The sequence below is a fragment of the Alosa pseudoharengus genome, unplaced genomic scaffold (genome assembly GCF_046254945.1).
Source record: "Alosa pseudoharengus isolate Yale_2024_CS ecotype anadromous, Long Island Sound unplaced genomic scaffold, YU_APseudo_1.1 YU_APseudo_1.1_scf_6, whole genome shotgun sequence".
Taxonomy (NCBI): domain Eukaryota; kingdom Metazoa; phylum Chordata; class Actinopteri; order Clupeiformes; family Clupeidae; genus Alosa; species Alosa pseudoharengus.
In genome coordinates this window covers 21,870,877-21,893,366 of record NW_027468848.1, presented here as the reverse complement: position 1 = coordinate 21,893,366, position 22,490 = coordinate 21,870,877, and the positions used below count along the sequence as shown (strand labels likewise).

General features: G+C 46.5%; 1 protein-coding gene across 6 annotated transcripts in view; it reads left to right on the top strand.

Moving 5' to 3' along the window:
• pdlim5a (PDZ and LIM domain 5a) overlaps window positions 1-22,490 on the top strand; it is a 66,311-nt gene that overhangs the window by 12,710 nt on the left and 31,111 nt on the right. For 5 of the 6 annotated variants that reach the window (XM_076269719.1, XM_076269720.1, XM_076269715.1 and 2 more), the window contains exons 3-5: window positions 5,437-5,588; window positions 20,708-20,744; window positions 21,409-21,869. In XM_076269719.1, coding sequence (XP_076125834.1) covers window positions 5,437-5,588; window positions 20,708-20,744; window positions 21,409-21,869 — 650 coding nt within the window. The remainder of the gene's footprint in view (window positions 1-5,436; window positions 5,589-20,707; window positions 20,745-21,408; window positions 21,870-22,490) is intronic. The other variant, XM_076269721.1, reaches the window with a different exon arrangement.

Sequence of the window (22,490 nt, the reverse complement as noted above, 5' to 3'; positions counted from 1 at the left end):
CTCAAATAGGTTAGTATTGTTGAGGGTTGTTTCTCCTCCACATTCTTGCCATATTATTACAGAATTAATGAAGCTGGTGTGAAGGAACTCTCTCTCCTCCGTCTCTCCCCCTCTCTGGCATCATTAAATCCTCCTCTCATTCTCTTCTCCTCGCACACACACTGTATTCAAGTCCCCCACATGACCAGTGCATGTGTCTGGATGTTTACTTTGTTGCTACTACAGGAACAAAAAGACATATTGTAATGGTTCCTCAGAATAACACAGCCCACCTGTGGTGCAGGAACCTAGACCTCTGGGGTACTCCAGCTGGGCTGGAATCAGTTGTTGTTATCAGCATACAGCATATAGAAATATATGTTCCGGCTTGTTCCGCACAATTTATTAAATAATGTCAGCTTAATGGAGCGGAGAGATAAGCACATGAGGTCCTGCCAAAATGCATGGGGATTTTTCTTCTTCTTTTGTTTAACACTGTGCTCTACTGGAGAGATTGAGGCCACATGGCTGTTATCTCTGTAAAGTGAAGAATTTGATGCCTTGATCTTGGATTGGTCAGTGAGGCAATCGGACCTCAAGGTGAAGATGACTCAGATGATATGTTTTGAGTTTCGGGTTCTGAGGGCCTCGGGACAAACACCCGAGAAGTGTTAAGAGGAGAGGAAGCACTCCGAGAGGAGTCTGGCATCCGCTCTAGGACAGGAAGTGACCTCGCTCTCTCTCCCGAGTCTCCGTGGAGATGTACTGTACCACAAGTGGATGCTTAAACCGTGCAATTTGCTCAAGTGGCAGCAGATCGAATCTCACAGCAGCTCGCTCCTCACAGTTTAATTTTCCAATAAAAAGAAGACTCCCAAAGAAGAGAGGAATGACATACATGTGAGACAGGAGAATGAAACTTCTGCCTAAAAACTTCTGCCTAAGTGAGGATGTTGCTGCGGTCAGTCAGTGTGCGGTTGCTCCGAGGAGCATCACTCTGGTAGTCAATGACAGCTCATTTAGATTCCACATCTGGACTCGAATTGTTTGTTGGTTTACAATAACTGCTTACTGAAGAGCTGAACTCTCCCACGGGCTTTGGGAAATCGAATGGGAGGATTGTGCATGTCAACTCCTGATAGAGAGATTGCTATTTACATCGGAGCCTCTGTAATGATTAAAAAACTAAGGAAGAAGGCATATTGTTTCAATTAAGCACACTGTCAGTGCCTTTGAAAAATAATTCTTTGAGTTGTTTTAATTACAGAACCTCTTTCGATTTGGAAGAATTGAATCATTTAATACTGAGAGGCTCTGCTTTGAATCCAAACAGTTTGAAAGGTTTTGACCTATGACTGTAATTACGGTTTAAGTCCTTAGTTCAGCACACTGTAAAAAAAGGCCAACAACGTCTGTACCACCTCAGACGATTGAGAAAGTTTGGTATGCGACCCAAGATCCTGAGGTCTTTTTACAGAGGCACCATTGAGAGGATCTTGACTGGGACCATAATCGCATGGTATGGGAACTGCTCTCAATACAATAGAAAAGCACTTCAGAGAGTTGTGCGTACAGGACAGACCATATGTGACCTACCCTCCATACTGGAGTTATTTGAGGGAAGATGCATTAGGAAGGCAAAAAAAAATCTTGAATGATCCTAGTCATCCTAACCATGAACTATTTGAGCTATTACCATCTGGCAAACGATATAGAAGCTTGAAAGCTCGTACCACCAGACTCCGAAGTAGTTTCTTTCACCAAGCAGTTAGATTGCTGAACTCATGCTGAAGACAACAAGGCACTTTTTTTTCTACAAACACACACACACACACCCTTTCATTTATTTCTTTTTTTGAGGAGAAAAAACACAACAAATGTTACTCTATTATAAACTTATAATGAGATGTAATAAAAGAAATCTTGAATCTTGAATCTTGAATCTTGAATCTAGTTAGGAGTGTTGGTCTACTGATAGAGTGAAAATATTACAGAACCGTTGGCACTGATGAACACAACACAATGTTTCTGTGATACAAACAATCCCATTCAGCACCTTTTGAGTAATTCTTCCATGAATGAGTCTTTCTCAGCTGGGAGAAACAATAGCAACAACAGCCTTCAACTATCAACCAGCAACTAGCAAAACAGGCCAGCAGGCATTACAGAAGGGCTGGCGGGGAGCACGCCTGACGGTCTGCTCAGTTTCCTTTCTCAAGCCGCTGCCTTGCCTTGCGTTTCCTCTGGAGCTGCCATACTGTAGAGCTTCCTGTGCAGTCAAGCCTCCTTAATTGTTGCATTGTGTTACTGCACTATTGGACTCTTACACAGTAATGACGCATTTCTCATGGATGGCCACAGACGTCCTCCAGTAACCAGGAACGCTCCTGGACGGCGTCACCCAGCAGGAGCATGACCTCAGTCACAAGGGTGCAGGCCACAGCAGAGGGCCCACTGTCCACCAAGTGGCTTTGTTGTAGTGGATAGATGTATTAATAGACCTACTTCACATGTGAATACATTCTACTGCATGATGCCCATGGACATCTAGTATCAGCATTTACTAATTTAGAATACACCTTATAAAGTGAGGTCAAGCCAACTTGGGACAGGTTTAAAAGAGCATCAGCATATTTTGTGTTTTCTATCTACTGCATGGCAGCTAAGATTTTTCATCATAAATATGAATACATATATAATATAAATATTTATCTCAAAACTAACCTTAAGCATGATTGCATGATATTGTCCTTGGGAGCACATCCTCACACCAGCATTACACATTTATTGGTGTACTTATGTTATCTAAATAGCAAATGAAGACATGGAGAACTCTGGGTTGGCTGTGTCACCCATCTGTACTAAAACAAGACCTTCTCTACTGGTCCTCTCTCTGGTGAAGGTGGCAAGTGAGAGGCATTTAATCAGTGATAAATGCCTGAGTGATGTTGTGTGTGATCCTACACTGTTGTCTATAAAAGGCAAAAGCCATGGAGCTCTGGTACAATCCGGCTGGGGCAGCTATTCATTAACATTTACTGCTCTTCATAAACAGAGTGAAAATACAGCTCTGAGCTCTGAGCGTAGCTGTTAAGCACAGGGATGGAGTTTAAGCACAGTGGTGGAGATAGGAGCCGGGGTGGTAGGAGTCTAGCACTCAGAAGCACTTCTGTGGAGCTTAATGCTCATCTGTTAGATGCATATAATCACTATTTGTGTAACTCCCCTGAGAAACAGAGTTTGTTGTGGGTCAGACCAATTGTGCTGCCCAGGTTGTGAGTGAGTGAATGAATGTAAGTCACAAAAGTAAGTTAGACTCGGAAAGTTTGCCTAAATAGGTCCGTGAGTAACAGGTTTTTGCTCTCCTCATCACAAAGGGCTATACTGTTTAAATGAGTCGGGGAAGCTCGGGCCAGCACACAACTCCTAATTATGTTGGAGTTTGACGTCACTCGGTAATGATTTTTGTAAGTTAGTCTAGCAGAGGACGTTCACTGTTTCCCTTTCTCTGGCCTTAATTCCTGTTTTTCTCCCCGAGAATATAATTTAGAAGATTCATAAAAAATTTAATCATTCTTGTTTTTTTACTAGCCTTTTCTGGAGAAAGGGGAAACTATGTAAGTGTCAACTGCACACAACAGTTGAATTCTCTTTAAGATGCTCTTGAACCAGATTGCTGTGATTTGATCGGACGTAGGCAGTGAGTTTTGCCAGCGCTGGGACGCGAGTCTGTTCTGCGGGGGCCGTGGAGGCCGACGTGTGAGGTAGTGGAATCAGTGGGAAGCCTGAAGTGATAGGAAACGGCCCCCCTCTGCTCTGTCTCTCCTCACAGCTCTTACCGCATTCAGACAGAAAGAGAGAGCATGGCCTTGGATTATTCACCTCTCCTTCTCCTGCCTTACAAATGGACTTCTGCTTTTTGTGCTTCCAGAACATAATGGAACGTGTGGAAGAGCTCCCTTATAGCTGTTCTCTCACAGGCCTTCTATCTGTTCTTCACAGGCCTTATAGCTGTTCTCTCACAGGCCTTCTATCTGTTCTTCACAGGCCTTATAGCTGTTCTCTCACAGGCCTTCTCTCTCTCTCTGTCTCTCTCCATCACACTCAAGTTCCTTGATTAGGTCTAGCTGAGGGTTTGGGCAAATCTGCTGAAGAAACTGACGAAGTGAAGACAGGAATATTCAAAGCTCTGTGTGGAAAGGAGAGGGGGTTCAAATACTCTTTTTGACAACAACCACAAAGTACAACAGTTTGTATTTATCAGTGTATAGTTTACAAAGAAAATGCCTCAGAAAAAATGAGCGTAATTCATCTCTCATGGATCAATGTTTTGTAGAACACTGGTTTAAAATTTTTCTTAGCTTTATTTATTTATTTATTTTGTTCTTCTGCAAACAGCAGTGATTGCCATCTGATAATTACTTACACATGGGGATTTTCTTTCTTTCTTTTTCTAATTTTGAGTGGAAAACCACAGCTATGGCACGAACCAGGGGACCGCAAAACAACACAGTAATATTATAGTCAAACTATTGTGCTAGAGGGTGTGAACCTTAAACTCTCTATGTTTTATGGGACCATTTTGGTTTTCAGGATCTCCCAAATGTTCTCTTGTGTCGGTAATTGCTGTTTGAAATTACTGTGGATTGTGTCTAAATAGTACAAGGAAACTTCACTTTGATGCTGACTTGTGACACTCACCACAGGATGAAATAACTAAACGGGTGTGTTGCTGCTCTGTTTTTTCCTGTGACATATGTTTGCAAGGCTGGGGGGAGTGTGGTGGGAGGCACATACGACCCTACACGTGAGAGAAATCAAAATACTTCATTATCTCCAGGATGTTTGCTTAGCACCTCGTTACCAGGCAAACGCTTCCTGCATTCACTGACAAACTCCAAGTAAGGGAAAAAAATAGGTTTGAGCATTCCGAAACGAGGGAATGCTGTGGTAGTGATCACCCCTTTGGCAATTACGCCAGCCTAGACTTGTCAATCAGAGAGACCTTCGCCGCATGAAGGTCACGGCCTCTCTTGTGTTGTTATTACGGGCAGTCCATGAGTAAATGGCTTAATCCATAACTCAGAGATGAGGACGTTTAGGCCGTCATTTGCTGCCAGTTTCCCTTCAGGAAGTGTTTCCCTGTTTAATGACTTGTATCAGCACAAGCCTAGGCTTTTTATAGGCTCCTATGGCATCGGGGGATTAGTTTGCTGATTCCTCTCTTTGTTTCGCTTCATGTAGGACAGCTTTTAAAAAATGCCACATGTGGCAACAATATGAAATGCCCAGTTGCACTTTCATGCAATTATGAAAATGTGGCGCTCTGTTCTTTGGGGGGGGAAAAGCTGTTTGTATGCTGGCCTTTTTTTGTGTTTTATAGGGAAACTGATGTGGCTTGTGTGGTGTGTTGCTGCTCAGCTGAACATGTCTCTCGTCCCTCTGTGTGCGTTTCAGCTGAATGACGGCGGCAAGGCGGCGAAGGCCAAGATCTCCGTGGGCGACGTGGTGCTGTCCATCGACGGCATCACCACCGACGGCATGAACCACCTGGAGGCCCAGAACAAGATCAAGGCGTGCGCCGGCAACCTCAACCTCACGCTGCAGAAGTAAGAGCCCTATATGTGCCATGTTAAATAAACAACCCAATCAGAATCAGCTTCCTGCCACACAGGCCTGCAGTGAGCTGTCATCCAGGGTGCTTTTAGAGCTTTGGGCCTATCTGTAGATAAAGTCAACAGACCAGTCTAGTTATGGCATTGTAAAGTGTCCTCTCTCCATGTATAAACATCCCAGTTTATCACTGTGTCGTGTTGTCCTTTTAAGCCCTTTTACTGTCGGAGCATAGCGATAGCATCTCTCATAAAAAAAAAGAGCAGAGAGGCTCAACTTGTGCTCCCCGACTCTGTTGATGACATCGGCGCCACCATCTGAGCCCTGTTCCCACCACTGTAGCATGGCTGAGGAACATCACATGCTGCTCTCTGGGGTTGACCTATCAAGTCCCATAAAGAGTGTGTGCTCCGCTCAGCACTGACAAACCCCATACTGCACGAGTCAGGGGGGCAGATGGGAACTGTTAGCGGAAAAAGTTTTTGTCTCAGTGTGGCATGTGTGCGGTCGCTTCTCCACGCTCCTCGGCCTTTAAACTCAGGACAGCGCTGAGGGGTGAAAGAGTTTGGGGTTGAATGTTTACCCAGAGCTGTCATCCCTCTTGAGCTATATGTCATGCTGGCATGGTGAAAAATGGCTAGAGAAATGCTGCAAAGCAGCTTCACATCATGTTCTGTGTTTATGGTTGTCTGGCCCTTTTTTCTTTTCTTTTACATTACTTTCTGTCTTTCTCTGTGGTTACATATTAACTGACTGAGGGGGCAAAAGGTGGAAATGTATCATAGTCGTTGTCGTCTTAGCTTAGTGTAAACAAATGAACTCACCCTGAGATCACCATAGACAACGCATAATCTTAACGCCCAACGCCAATGGAGGAGTATATTCCCGGCAACACTGTTTTGTGTGTGTGTGTAAAAAGGCACACATGTGTCTCGCATCACTTAAACAAAGACGAACGGACGTTCCCTCATAGCGCCGTTGGCGGCCATCGCGGCTGGGCTCAATAATGAAGCATTAGTGTAACGCATAAACTGAACCTTTAACTCGGAAATCTCCATGGTGGCTCATTATCTCGGAGGCGTTGTGGAGCTGATATGAAACAGTGATGCAAATGTGTTGCTGAGCAGTGCTGACCCACAGCAGTGCTTTTCCTTCATAGGAGCACGTTACGTCATTATACAGATTTCTGCAAGCTCGGTAAACATCAAACAAACAAAAAAGAGGGGGAACTGAAAAGTAGGTGGGGTATTGGATTTTATGGAACTTTTTTTCTGTGTCTTGAAGTGTCTGCAAAAGTCATCAAATCAGCCCTCACTGAGTTTACTCACTGGGATGGTTGGACACCACACACACACACACACACACACACACACACACACACACACACACACACACACACACACACACACACACACACACACACACATGCTGAGATCGCTCTTGTGGTTGACCCCTCTGCTGCGGTGGTGTAAAAGCAGCAGTGTGAGTTGGCATGTCCGCCCCTCAGGGGAAGTGGGCTCGTGTGTAAATGCAAGGGGTGGGAGAGGCTCCATCACAAAGCCCCATGCTGTAATTTGTGAGGCTTTCTGCCACCGAAGATGTCAAGTGTGACAAGCTGTGGAAGGTTAAGGCCAATTTACAGTAGCTCCCTCCGAAGACCTTGAGAAATCATCATGGATCCTCAGTGTGTCTTAGGTCTTAGGTGACATGACTGCCCGGCCGGTAACTACCTATCAGCACTCTCTGTGTGCCGAGGAGGAGGACGTTTTCCTTGGATGCTGTGAGTTGTGAGCGCTGCCTTGTGTTTTCTGCTGAAATGCAAAATGCTTGGACCATATGTAGTCATTAGTCATGATTTCAATTCCTTTTATAATGTGAACGTTGTTTGTGACATGCCCACCATCTGCAATACCTTTCAGGAACATTATGTTTTTATTTCAGGCTTTGTGAACATGCATGTGGCAAGAATGCATGAAAGAGAAGCCACAATTGCGTAACAAGGCATTCTTCAATTTCAGTGTTTCGCTTGAGCTGATGGAATAAAGTGGCTGGAAAAAAACATCATGACATCTCCAGAAACTCATGTTTGATCACTGCTCCCCAGAAGAGCTGGGTTCATTTCTCAGTCAGCGCTCTAACATGTGGTCAAGGGGGCGCTGTATGACACTTCTTATACCACATAGAATGACATTCGTCAAATCTGGGGGGAAGGGGAGCAGTTAATCGGACAGGCATATGGAAAGAAAATAGAGCTTGATGTGGAGCGGGGGCAATGGTCTGTGCGTCTGGTGTATATGGCTGGAGACTAAATGGAGCAGAGCCCGGAGTGGGCCGGAGGAGCAGCCGTAAGCCTGTCCACGGCCCCTGGGCCTGCTGTGAGGGGCTTCCCTGCGAGGCTTTTGATTAAATCCACCTCAACTGAATAAAGAGGATCCAGACAACTTCCATCTGTTGCCGCGATGGCAATCGCTGCCCCTGGCACGCTTCCAAAAAGCAAGTCTTAATGATCCCTGTGTCATGCCGCGCGTGCGTCTTTTGACATCTACAGGAAAGAGGAAGGAGGCTGAAGTCTCATCGTCTGTCATCATGCTTTACGTGTTTGTGTTGCTCTGTTGTGGCTGTAGCAAAGACAATTGGAAGGCGTTTACAGTCCAGTAAGCGAATGCTGTGTTGACAGGAGAGTGCGGCAGTGGGCTTTGCAGAACCACTCTCTCATTTTGGTCTCCCGGCGGTGGAAGATTAAAGAGACTTTTTCGGTGGTCCAGTGGAAAAAATAACAAGGCGAGAGAGAACCGCCGGTGACACAGTTTGTAATTCACTGATGGATATATGCGTATGAAAAGATATGACCAAACACTTTTCCTATATAACATGGGTCATGGATCATGCCTGAAATAACTCTTGAATAAACCTTCATGCTTTTCTAACTTTAATGGCGCCACATACTGACAGTGTTGAATGGGAATGGAGGGGACGCATCCATTTTTGGTGGCACTTGCAATTGCAGCAGCTAGAGGAGATACGTTTTCTGATGTCAGTTGTGACCATCACTTGGACAGAGCCTTAGCGTTTATAGGCAGATACTTTGGTTGAATACGAGAAAAAATGTAGTTTCAATGCTGCTCCAGCTAAATAGCATACTTTAGATAATAATCCATCTCATATAATATAATAATATAATATAATAATCCCACATCATAATCCATTTTATGTCCATGCTGCATGTGGACCCAAGAAGACTCAGAGTCAGTTGTAGGTCTGGGCTCAGGCTCTGCATAGTTTAGCTTATTATAACAACTTGGAAATGTTCGTCAGCTAAATATACAATTACCGATAGTCGTCATTATACACAATTTGATTGGAGTGATTAACTTCAGCTTAAATTGGATTCATTTGAAGCGAAACTGCAGACTGGGAATTGTGTAAGCCTTTTTAAGTGTTGTCGGTGGGTTATAATTCTGTGATTAACCCCATGAAACCTTGTGCCACATATTTTGTGCTACAAGTCATTTATCTTTCCATGTGCACTACAATACCGATATTGTATGGTGAAGCAAGAAGGGCTGTTAAGACAAATGGAGGAAGTTTGTCTTTTATTAGAGAGCAACAGCTATAGCCAAATGCCTTTTGCATTCTGCTTTGAGTGGGCTGTCAACATGCCAAAGAGAGTTTGTAGATCTTTTGCTGACTGCTTGTATACATGTGCAGGGATTACAGTTCCTTAGTGATGGATCCCACCGTATTGGAAACACATGCTTCCCATGTTTTTTTTAAATAGTTTTTTTTCTTCCAATTTTGTTTAACGTCTCTGTGGCAATCTGTAGGAGCTTTCAACAACCCACCCCCCACCCCCACCCCATCTCCACACCACCCAGCCACCCCCTTTTGGAAAACATGCTGCAGATCCTGCTGTTATTGCTCCACTTATTGGGAGATTTGGAGTAATTCCTCTTTGCTCCGCAAATCGCGTTTGCTCCAAATTGCCTTATCGGAGCTGCTTCCCTCGCAGTGGCGTTCCCTGGCCAACCACAGATGGATACATCTGGAGTTTAATGAGAGAACATGTGTAATGGAAAGAATTATATCTTCTTTTCAGTTACAGTTCATTTTTATTGCCTCTCGGGCCGCAAAGCAAAGAGAGGCACTTCTTGTGTCGTTTTTACTTCTGTCGATAAGTCAGATGATATTGGTTAAGCAGCTGCGAATGCAGCAGGAAGAAATAAGCAAACGAGTCTCGTTTCCCCTCCTTGTGCTCGAAATGAGATGTCAGTAAAGTTTGTTATTCTCCTTTCTTAGCAAACTCTTTGATTTAGTGACAGGGGAGATGTGTAGCAGATGTGTGTGAAAGTGTGTGAGTATGGAAGGTGCACTTGACAGGAATGGAAAGTGGGATTGTTAAGCCTTTTCACAAGTGCCACATTAAAATATATTTTTGACTTTGAGTGCGAGATTTTTGGCACTCTTAGTCATATTTCCATAGGGTTCACAAAGTCAGGGACCTACAATGGCAGATTGGGTGTTAAACATCCTGAAATGGAAGGCTTTTAAGCAAATTGAGTGCCTGGGGAAAAGGAAGGTGAAAGCACAAACATTTTACCTTTTAAACCTCTCTATTAGTTGTGTTCACTGCTTAGCCCTTTTTATCTCACATAAAACAGGGAACACACTAAGCATCGCATTCCGGAATTTGCCAGAAAGTTCCTGGTGCCACCGCGAGATGCTTCCTGCCCCCTTGGGTGGTGTTGTGTGTTGTTATGTGATGAGAGAGAGGCTGGCGTGTCTGCTGTGGTGTGTTTGTGGCCTGGGCGCTCTCTACGCAGATGCTGTGATAAAGTGCGGATGGCCTGGGCTAATGGCACCGCTGGGTCTCCTAAACCTGAGGCAGACCACTCAGCCCTCTCGTTAAACTGCTGCGTTACTCGCAGTCTCCTCTGAGGTAGCCAGGACCCGAGGAACGCTCACTGACGTGTGTTTATTTGTATGTCTGTGTTTTGTGTGTGTGTGTGTGTGTGTGTGTGTGACTGTGTCTACACACTTGTGAGAGACCATGAGAAAGTTAGATACCAAGCCTTACGATATCAAAACAAGGCGATTTATTCCTCCTCGTTTAACCTCATTAGCAGTCCTCGATTAACCTATGGTCCTATAAATACTTATAACATTATTAGATTATACCTTCTATTTCAGTCTGTATAATTGGCCATGGTTATTCATATTTCTGAAATGTGGCGGAGCTCACCTTGGCAGCTGGCTATCCGTACTAGGCGTGGATGCTGAAATGACTTCCACTCTGTGACGAATTTTATTAGTCTGCTTTCAAGTGAACCATGGGCTCTCCGTGAGGCCCTAATTGAAATGATTCAGGCTTGATAAGGGGGAAGCTTGAGAAGAAAGGAAAGGAAAATAAGACACAAAATGAACAAACAGCCTTTTCTTGAGTCAGCTGGATTGAAAACGTGATCACAGAAACATATGGCTCGCTGCTGTCCCCCTGTTGCTATTGTCCGACGGCTATCATATGGGCGGCTGTTTAGACTGGACATACCTCTGAATTACTGCAGTCTCAATGGGAGGAGATGAGACAAAACAGTCACAGACATGCACAGCAATGCTCTTTACAAGGAGAGGGTAAATTCTCTATGGTAGTAAAATGTAGGGAGAGGTAAATGGATGGTAACATCGCTGGGTGGTCATCGTGTGGGGAGAGCTCCTGATAATTTGAATCATGTAAAAGTCAATGAAATAATGGCCTTTTTAGCACTTACCTGTAGATTGGTTTACTTTTGGTTGTTGATTTGCCCTCTCATGCCATGCCATATCTGTCAGTTTTGAGAGGCCATCTTGTTTGCATCAGGAAGGCTCATTGAAAAGCACATTCTCCTGATTGCTTTGTTTGTTTGTCTTGCGATTAGCAGTAATTTTTTTCTAATGCGTGAGCTGCCCTTGGCTTGTGTTTAAGGGTAACTGGTCACGTTTCTCATGCACACACACCAACATGCACACACACATACACACACACACACCCATCAAAAGAAAGAATTTGTCTAAGTGGGGAATTACTTGTACAACGTTCGTTTCTGGTCACAGTATCAGTGCTCATATCGGTATAAGTCACTGCTTAATCAGTGTGATTACCCTGCTCCACATGAACTAGTTCCAGCGGTCTGGCTCACATCTTCTGTGGTGTGCGCTGGAGGTTTACAGCTATTTCCAGGCTAATATCTTCAAACCATGCTCAAGGTTGGGACTGGCCGCTGCAATTATTGACATTATTTATATTAACGAAGTTGTAATCGACAAATTAGACAAACAACGCGCTGCGGCGTGTCTCTGTGTCCCTACATTCACTGTGGCTGCAGAAGCTGAGAACGCATTTTTAACTGTTCTTTTTATGAGAACTTGACAACTTTTTGGAAAAAAATTCTTTTGACAACTTGACAACTATTTTTTTTTCACAGAGAAACGAGATTCTGCAGATTTTGCTTAGCAGCCATTTGGGCCTCATCGAGCCAAAAGACAGGGCTGTCCATCTTAAGACCCCCCCCCTGCTGTGAGTCAAGCTTGCTCCAGTTCCATTAAATAAGAAGTGGACAGTGCTTTTACATAACTCACACTGCCATAGCCCGTCCAATTAGTGACATGCTGGTCGGCTGTGGACGGTTCGGTGATTTCAACTGAGCATGAGCTGGGACTGGAAAAAGTGATTTGGTTTGCTTGGGCCCTCTGTGCTCTGATGTCACGGCGAGGCCTGTTTCCTACTAGAACAGATAATACCTTCCAAAATGGAACTCTGTTGTGGATAGAACCCCTCTTAGACTAGACTACTAGAGCTTAGTCATTCATCTTCTCGGAAATGGACTAAGGGGGGGTGTGTTTTTATTTTAGCTGGACTGACGGACCGGTGGAAGAATGGTGGTCCTATTCAGTTCCCCTGGCCCCTGAATACCACCAAAAGAGTGTGAGGCAGCCTCCGACGACTGAGGGGCTATTTAAAGATTTCCTCTTAGGGCAGTCAGAGGAAGGCTTTTGGTAGGGGGGCTGGAGGACGCCTATCGCTGAATGCTGGCCCATCGCCGTGCTCCAGAGATTCCTCCGCGGTTGACCATTTGATCTTTTGCCACCGCTGCTCCCTATCGCCTGTGGGTACCGTGCCACCCCTTGTGCCAGGGTGCTGGCATGAGCGAGGTGACCCCAGGCCACATAAGAGTCTCTTATAGAAGATGAACCCGCCCCTATTTTAATCTCTGGTCTCTAAGAAAGAGAACCCTCCCGGCTGGGTTGCGTGTCTGGGAGAGCTACACCTGCAGTCTCCCCGTCAGAGGCCAGGGCTGTTGTGGATTTGTCTGAGATTAGAAAGGTCGAGGGTTTTGGGCAGATGTGTGGCAGCTGCAGCTGGAGGACCTGAGTGTCTCATTATACTTTTATAACAATTGTTTCTGAGTATGTGTGTGTGTGTGTGTGTGTGTGTGTGTGTGTGTGTGTATGTGTGTGTATGTGTCTGTGTGTGTGTGTAGATAGTCTGATTGCCAACCCTCAGAGATACATTGGCATTAACCTCCCAGTACGTTTTAAAGTCGTTTTTCATTGTCAACATTGTAAATCCTTCGACTTTGGCTCAATCAGAGCAGCCCAATGGTTTGTGTTCTCATTATCACTGCTGCCATGATAAGAGAATCAAACCCAAACCTTTTCACCACAGTTTCTTATAACCTTTCATGATGAACATTTTGTTTTATTTAAGCTTAAGTGAATTCACCCATTTGGCCCTAGTCAAACCTTGTGGAGGTTGTTTATTCTCTCCGTTTTGATTCGGCTGTCAGCAGAATAAACAGTGTGATGCTACCCCCTGTTCTCAAAAAGACCCCGCAGCCCTAACTGCCAGTTTTCTCTCGACTTCGACTCTTTCTTCCTCCAGGGAGATTTTCCTGCGCGTTGAGTTTCCTGACCTCTCTCCTTTGGCGTGCCACAGTCCCCTCTTTCATAAGCATGAGGCTGTGGTTGCCATGCTCGCTCACTCTCTCTCTCTCTCTCTCTCTCTCTCTCTCTCTCTCTCTTTCTCTCTCGCTCGCTCCTTTGTGCGCTCGCCACTGTGGTTTTGCCATCAGGGCACCAGACCTGTGTATAAACGCTCCAATCATCACTGGAGCTCTTCCCCAGCTTCTGAAACCTTAAACGGTGTGTGCAGGGAGAGGAGGAGAGAGGAGGGGAGGGGACAGAAGAGAGGAGAGGAGGGGAGAGGAGAGAGGAGAGGAGAGGAGGGGAGGAGGGGAGAGGAGAGAGGGGAGGAGAGGAGGGGAGAGGAGAGAGGAGAGGAGAGGAGGGGAGGAGGGGAGAGGGGAGAGGAGAGAGGGGAGAGGAGAGGAGGGGAGAGGAGAGAGGAGAGGAGAGGAGGGGAGGAGGGGAGAGGAGAGGAGGGGAGAGGAAAAAGGGGAGGAGGGGAGAGGAGAGAGGGGAGGAGAGGAGGGGAGGAGGGGAGGGGACAGAAGAGAGGAGAGGAGGGGAGAGGAGAGAGGAGAGGAGAGGAGGGGAGGAGGGGAGAGGAGAGAGGGGAGGAGAGGAGGGGAGAGGAGAGAGGAGAGGAGAGGAGAGGAGAGAGGGGAGAGGAGAGGAGGGGAGAGGAGAGGAGGGGAGGAGGGGAGAGGAGAGGAGAGGAGAGGAGGGGAGAGGAGAGGAGAGGAGGGGAGGAGGGGAGAGGAGAGGAGAGGAGAGGAGGGGAGGGGAGGGGAGGAGGGGAGAGGAAAAAGGGGAGGAGGGGAGAGGGGAGAGGAGAGGAGGGGAGAGGAGAGAGGAGAGGAGGTGAGAGGAGAGTAGAGAAGGGAGGAGAGGAGAGGAGAGGAGAGGAGGGGAGAGGAGTAGTCGATTCCAGGGAACGTTCACATTTCAAATGTACCATCCAAAAATGCATGGGCTCTCTCTTTGGGAACTCAGGCTTAACCCTGAGTGAGCGAGTGAGCAAATGCCTTTGCTGGCTTTGCTGTTGAGTGCGAGGAGGCCAGTTTTGAGCTCAGGTTCAGAGCAAGGCTGCCTGTAATTGCAATATCAGAGGAGTCGTTTCGACCTGGCTGCCGTGTGGTTCCAAGTACTGATCAAGGCTTATCAATGCTGTTCTCTAGCCAGCTGTGTGGCCCCTGCTGGTTGCGGTCTTGTCTTAGGTGGGGTTATGATTAAAGGATATCAGTGGTATTTCCATGTTCACACAGAGTGCAAAAGCCAGCAGGCACCACGGATAAAAACACCAAAGCATCAAGATTAGAAAGCTGGCTTAGAGTTATTGAACACTGCATGATTTTCATCTGATTCGTCTGATCCTGCATATTGGACTGCGCACATACACACACACACACACACACACACACACACACACACACACACACACACACACGCAAAACGCTAAAAAAAAACAATGAACTCTCTCCCCCTGTCTACCTCCAACCTCCTTTTTCTCACAAACAAGGAAAGAGAAATGGAGTTCTCCAAATCTGTCAAAAGGCCTGAAAGATCTAATCAAGGAAACAGAGAAGGCAGAGAGAGTGAGTGAGTCTTGGAGTGCGTGTACCCGTCTGACACACAGTCTGGCATTGCTGGTATTGTAGTTGGATAATTGCTGCACTCCGAGGCAGCGAGCGTGTTTCCCAGAGGAACTATGTGGGAATTGTAAGTGCTTTTACCATGCGGCGGTGACAGCAAGCCTCCAGTACTACCTCTAATGACCAGGACCTGCAGGCAGCAGGACCTTTTTTTGTATGGAAGTGTTAGTTTTGACCCCCCCACCTTCACTCCTGCACACACACACACTCACACACACACACACACTCACACACACACACACACACACACATACACACATACACACACACAAACCTCCCTGCTCTTTCACACCAGTAAAACAGCCCTCATATCTAATCCCTGAAATAGGAAACTTGTCAGTGTGTTTAAAAGCTCCTAAATGCCCCAGGTGCAACACGCAGCCTCCGCAGAGCGCCTGAAACTGAATAGTGGACTTGAATAATGCAAATTGACTGGGAAGGCTAAGTGGCTGTAATTACCTCCTCGCTGCAGCGGAACCGCTGGGTTAGCGAGCGCTAGCATTACACTGCCCGCTGGTATGTGCCAGACTGTTGCTCTTGGCAGAGCCCCGGTTGTGTACATATTCTCCTCCTTCTCCTACAAGTGCCCCTTCCTCCCCGGGCTGTAGCCGGTCGCCCAGGAGGGGACTGAGCTAAACAACGTGTCTCAGTGGGGGAAGGAGGGCTAACGCCAAGCTAACGATAAGGCTGTCCACACTTAGCTTGTCCTTTTTGTCGTCAGCAGACTAGGTCCATCCATGTCAGAGTATGAATGGACCCTTTCAAGAGGGTTCCATTATCAGCATCATAGTTGGCCCCACAAGACTTCCTTTTTTACATTCCATATGTTATCTTAATGCAGAGGAAGTAGATTGGGGCCCAAATAGAACGTTCAAGCATTGTTTTTGTTTTTATTGTTGAAAGGGTCTATATGAGCAAGCTGAAGATTTCCTGGGAAGCGTAGGCTCAGAAATGGAGGCCTTTTGTTTGGATCAGAGGACTTTGGTTTGGTTATAAATGGAAGATATGTAACAGTTGTAGAAAACTCAACAAGAATCAGGGTTTAAGGGGATCCATTACACTCGAGTAGGAATGCAGTAATTGCTCTTCAGTGTAGCCTGGTGTCATTTGAAGCTATTAAGTTCAACATTCTTTCAATTTGTTAAACCGTTATGTCTTTTGAATGTAGGTCAGTTTGTATTTGTTTGTGTGTTTTACTCTGTGTCTGTGTGTGTGTGTCTGTGTGTGTGTGTGTGTGTGTGTGTGTGTGTGTGTGTGTGTGTGTGTGTGTGTGTGTGTGTGTGTCTGTGCATGTATCAATATATTTGTGTGTGCGTATGTCTGCTAATGTTTGTATGCATGGGGTAGTGTCCTTCTGAGTCTACACAGGCCCTCTCCGATAGCTCCCCCAAAAGTCACTAAGGGATTAAAGTGTTTACATAATTACAAATGAGCTTGTTTAATGTCAGGCGTTTAACTGAGTCGCCTGTTTGAGCAGCCCCAGATGCTGTTGCATCGCCCGCCCACCAGCGTCCTTTTAAAACGCTCTAAGAAGAATCCAGCCGAAGTGCCAGGTGGTCTCTCCCCGTTCCAGACGCATTCTGAGGGGACTCATCTTGCATACCTTCGCGGAGAGTCGATGGTAAAATGATCAAACTCTTTAGACCTGCGGTGCAGAGGGGAAGAGGATGGGCTTAAGCGAGCTCAGCGTGTTCTGTCTGGGTTTTGCAGACGCGGCGGCGGTCATTTTCTGCCCGAGCCAGCTGTCAAGGGGGCTGCTGAGAGAGTGACCGCCGGGGGGCTGTGTGTGCGCCTGACCTTCCCCTCGCCGGACCTTTGAGGGCCGGAGTCGGAGGCCAGGAAAAGCAGGCGCTGGGCCGGACGGCCTCGGCACAGCTCAGCTATTTTAAGTGTTGCCGAGATAAACTCTGTGAGCCGGCCGCCAAAATAGCCCACGAATGAACTGGTCGTTTCTGACTCAGTCGGAGAGAGGGGGTGAGGAGGAAGGGCCTAAGATCCCATAATGATTGTGTGGGAACAATCCTCCCTGGGATAGTCTGTCTGTCTGCCTGTCTCACTATTTGCCTGTCTGTCTGTCTGAGTCTTCCCACTCCCACAATGTCTGTTAACCTGTGCTCCTTCACTGGCTTCACTCTGTCTGAGTAGATGTCTTATTCTCTCTCTCTCTCTCTCTCTCTCCCTTTCTTGATCTCTCTTTCTCTCTCTGTCTCATTCTCTCTTCTTTTTGTAACCTTTCACATGAAAAGAAACTTGGTCAGTTTTGCTCAGCTTAGGAAAAGCTTTGAAGTTTTCCTGCTCCTCTTCCTAATAAGGCTACGAGATGGACTGGAGATTGTGTCCCATGTTCTGGAACACTGGTAGCCCACTATGAGTAATGATGAGGTCCATGCAACATATGAATGACTTCATACAAGGAAGAAAGAAAAGTTGACATGGTTCAGAAGTTAAAGGACACTTATCAATATAAAGACTATCCAGAAGAAAGTCATTAGCTGGAACAAACATGGTTGTGTATAGATTCGCTTGTCTGTTTATGACTATAGACTATGACTATTTGACTTTCAAAATGGAAGGCACCCACCACTACTTTTCTTGGAGCGGTATGGTGCATTTTTGGCATGTATTTCAGTCCTGTGTAAAACAGTTCTACTTAGTACAGAAATATCTCAATCCCTTTCCAGTAGCTGGCAGTGTAATGATGTGAATGAGTTTCTATCATTTGACTACATGATGCAAGTGGTCGAGCTATTTCTGACATGACGAATGTGCCTCAGGGCAGTTGTGATTGTCATAACTGCTGTTAGCATCAATCAAGGCTGAATGTTCCAACCACCAGCTGTGTGAGTGAGTGGGTGAGTGAGTGAGTGAGTGAGTGAGTGAGTGAGTGAGTGAGTGAGTGAGTGGTTGTTGGACGCTACCTTGGTTATGTAAGAAGGAAAAAACTTGGAGTGTTTGTGTGTGTCAGGTGTTTAACGTCTTTCATCCAGTGTCATTGCACATTATTGTCAAATACGAGGTGGAATGCTTCCTGATCTCTGTGTTTGTGTGTGTGTGTGTGTGTGTGTGTGTGTGTGTGTGTGTGTTACATGCAAGCCACTGTCCTGTAGTCAGCCACATACAGTCACGTGCTATTAAGCCTCATATACTTCCAGTAAACAAAATCTGGGTGCAGCCTTTAATTGCACAGTGTATAGCGGTCTGTCAGGCCCAGAAGGGGGAATCAAAGGCCTGCATTATACTGGCGAGCCTGCATGTTTGTGTGAGTTGCGCCAGTCTGGGTCTGTTTTTCAATGTGGGAATTATGCCTTTATAGCCTTGTATGAGGAAGGTGTAAAACGCAGAAAAAAAAAAAATCTATAAAATATTTTTATGGGCAGCTCTCTCTGAAAGGCCATTCTGTGTTCTGTGTTATTTTCTCCATCAAAAGCTCCTCACAGATGCGCTCGAGCCTGCACAATTTCTCCCCCACGCGTATGTATGCATGTATGTATGCACAATGTAGGACATTCTCTGGCAGAGCGGGACAAACCTCAGAAACGCCCAGGTCTGTCACTCATGCGTCCGGGGCTGCCTTCAGCACCAAGCTGCTCTCCCCCACCCCCACCCCCATTCCCGTAGTACCGTGGGCGATGAGGTCATTGGTGGTGGGAAAGAGGATCCAGCCGCCACATCCCCATCCCCATCCCGGTCCCGTTCGAGGGGTTATTGATTCAGCGTGTTATGATCCGTGGAAGCTGAGAGCGTGTCACGGTGCGGCTCCGGAGTCATTACTCTTAGCTTCCCGACGCACGTCTCCCACCTCAAACACTCCACAACGCCCCCCCCTCCCCCCCCAACCTCCTCTTCTCCCTTACCTCTAGCTAGCTGTCTCATGATATGCCTAATAAATTCACAGATCACACAGTCAGGTAGGAGATTTATGTGTGGGAGAGGAGTGGGGGTCCGTCAGCTAGTGAGATCGCGTGTGTGCAAAGGGTATTGCTTCTGCTTATTTATATGCTGTGTAATGCCGAAGGGAGAGAGTTAAGGCTCCATATGTCAGATGAGCTGCGCAGGTGTCGCCTCACCTGGACTTTGTGAGTGTGTGTTTAAGTCTGCCCATTATTGACACAAGTGATTGAATCGTTATTGAGCTGTCACACCAGTAGCACAACAGTTAGAACATCATGTATACTTTACCAAGGTCACAGGTTCAATTTGCACTTGTAAGAGGAATGTCGTAGGTTAGGTTTGCAATTTGTACAAGGAATGATGGAAATTTAGGTATTTTCTTTGGCCTCGGGTCGACATTGATAAATGTGTGCTGAATATAGACCCAGATAGCAGAAAGATGACTCAGGATTGGACCTGCTGGATTTGTGGGTCCATTCCATAGACCCCCCCCCCCCCCTCTAGATCTTTGCATGATCCTTGCCCAAGTAAATATTCTATGCCCAGAAACTGAGTGGATTCCTTCTGGAAGGAGCTGGTAGCAAAACTTGGCAGAGGCGGAGGTGGAGTGATCGTTCTAGAAGCAGACAGGACGATGAGGAATGTTCTAGAAGGAGGCTTAATCTCAGAGGAATCTCCACGTGGACATTTAGAGGGGTCTCACATGGCAGCAAGGATCTCTTCAGGGCATATGCACCAAGGGTATCAGATAGTAGAGCTTTAATGGGCCTTAAACAACTGGTAATTAATACAGTGTGTGGCCTTAAGTCCAAAGCTCGAGTTTCCTGGACCAGCAACTCTGAGCAAGTCTGTCTGCCTTACATGAAAGAAGGGCTTTGCTGCCGGTGTATAAAACACATACTGCATGTTTTCACTTTGCATTTTCTACCTGTCAATTTGAAGAAACACAGTTTCTAGAATATTTGGTAGTCTGCATAACATTACGCTGTACGTTCTCCCTACCTCAGTGTGGGTCTTGGTACGGGTATTATTGCTCGTAGTTCAATTGCCAGACCTCAGCTTAAAATTACTGTAACCGCCAAGCTTTTTACCTGCACCATTAACTTCAGTTTGTTCAACACTTACTGTAGATAGCTGGGGAAGGTACAAATGCATATATCTAAACACATTCTACAAACACCAACACCCTGTGTGTGTGTGTTCATTAGCTTAGCTAAAACTTTTTTTTAAAACATATTTGGTTTTGTTGCTATTTAGTTTTTTGTTAAAATAATGGCTTCAGCTGGTTCAGTCACTACTGTTGCCATGGTGTTGCTAGTAGGACACAGCAAGGTCCTAAATACTTTCACAGCAATAGTCCTAAATACTTTCATACAGTAATCATCCTGTGGTTTGTAATTGCTAATGTCAATGCATATTTAGTGTACACCAGTGAAACAACATGGATCCAAATTGCATATAGACCCACACATCAATGCATCTGTATGTCTATAAATGTTCATGTGTGCTCATACATGCTTATTTGGGTGACTATTTGCACTCACACACTGTCACAGCCTGTAAGAATCCTGTTATCCCATCAGAAGAATCAAAATAACCTGAAATGGCACTGACAGACTGCTTCTTTGTTTCCACAGAGCATCCAGTCTTCCCAAACCAGCTGGCGTGATAAAGGTATGGACTCTACTGTTACATTCCCACCTGCAAATGATCAGAAGCCCTTTTGAAATAGTATACAGCATACCCTATATGTATGGCATACATTCAGTGTCTGATATGCATTTCATTAAGCACAACGTGCCAACGTGCAAGAACTGACAGATCCCATAGTGGAATGAAATGTGTTGATGTGTGTTTAGTGTTATAAGTATGAAATGTATACCTGCATGGCCATGAACCCCTTGGAGACACAGTTGTAAAGTGTGTGAAATGCTTGAAGAGTTGCATGCTGGGACAGTAGATTAACAAGACAACCATTATTTTTACCCATTTTGACATTATACATCATTTGATCACCTGAATGCTCCATATCAGACTTTTGAGTTAGACCAGACCACTGATGCTCCCTCAAACTAATTACCAGCAATTACATTGTAAATGCATTGTTTATTTTGGCCAGTGATAAAGAGCCTCAAAGTCCAAATTTCATTTGGTCCAAGAAGTCATTCTGCAGCAGGATGTAATCCAGAGCGGGCTTGGTTTTGCTCAGTACAATGTCAGTGGAGGGAATAAATGCTTCATTACAGCACAGAGACGTTGGAAGCATCAGTGTTGCATGTGTGTGTGCCCTGGTGTGTTGGTGTGCCATTCTCCTGCATGTTGTCCTCCTCACCTCTAGGAGGAGCCATCCGAGATCCTCAAGCCCGTCCCCATAAACCACCCGCCCCACCCCACCGACCCCTCCGGCTCAGGCGCGGCCGCCCCGGCCTTCACCAAAAGCTCCAGGCTTTTTGGTGGTGGCCTGGTTGGTGGCGGGGAGTCGGCTAAACCCCCGGTCTGGGCACCGCCTGTGGCCTCCATCCCCTCCGCCTCATCTGCCTTCACCCCCGCCACCTGTGCCCACCCTCCCCCTACACACTCCCCTCCACACACCACCCCCACCCCCATCAGTGCCAGGCCCAGCCCCGGCCGCGGCGCCCCGGCGCCCCCTCCCCCGCCCTCTCCGTCCCCCTCCGTCCCTCACTCATCAGTCTACAACACGCCCATCAACCTCTACTCTGACGACAACGCCTGCGAGGTGGCCATGGGCCAGAGACGGGCACTGCTGGACGGTCAAGGGGAGCCCTTGCAGCTCAATGGGTGAGTCCCCCCCCCCACCCACCTCCCCCTCCCTTCCCATGTACTCACCCCCCACCCATGCTCACACTCACACTGACATCTCCACCGTAACCCATAATTCCACAGCTCATAGCCCATCATGCCTCTCTCTCACGGAGGAGAGAGGCCCTAGCTGGTTGGTTGGTGCTCTGGCATGGTCTCTCCCCATGCGTGAGGTTGCATGGGAGTTTCGGATGCTTGAGGACACGTTTCGTCACTGTGTTGGCATCCAGTTCTACAACAAGAGGGAGGGGGTTGCGTAGTGCACATAGAAACATGCATGCACACACACACACACACACACACACACACACACACACACACACACCAAACAAAGACTGTTATTTAGCTCCTACACATTTTTTTGCTGTACATTCACTGTTCCGGAAACAAGGGAGCTCACAGGCCGATGCGATCAATGACACCATTGAGCGCTCCTTCCCCTTTACATTGGTTTGTTTTGCTTTGTGGTATCCCATGTGAAATGTTACTGTAGTGTTAACACAGAGTTGTTTTTATGGGGTAAAGGACGTTGGCCTGGGGGCTGTAATGTACATAGTTGCCCTGCTACCTGTAGCTGCAAGGGAAGTGTGCTTCCAGAGG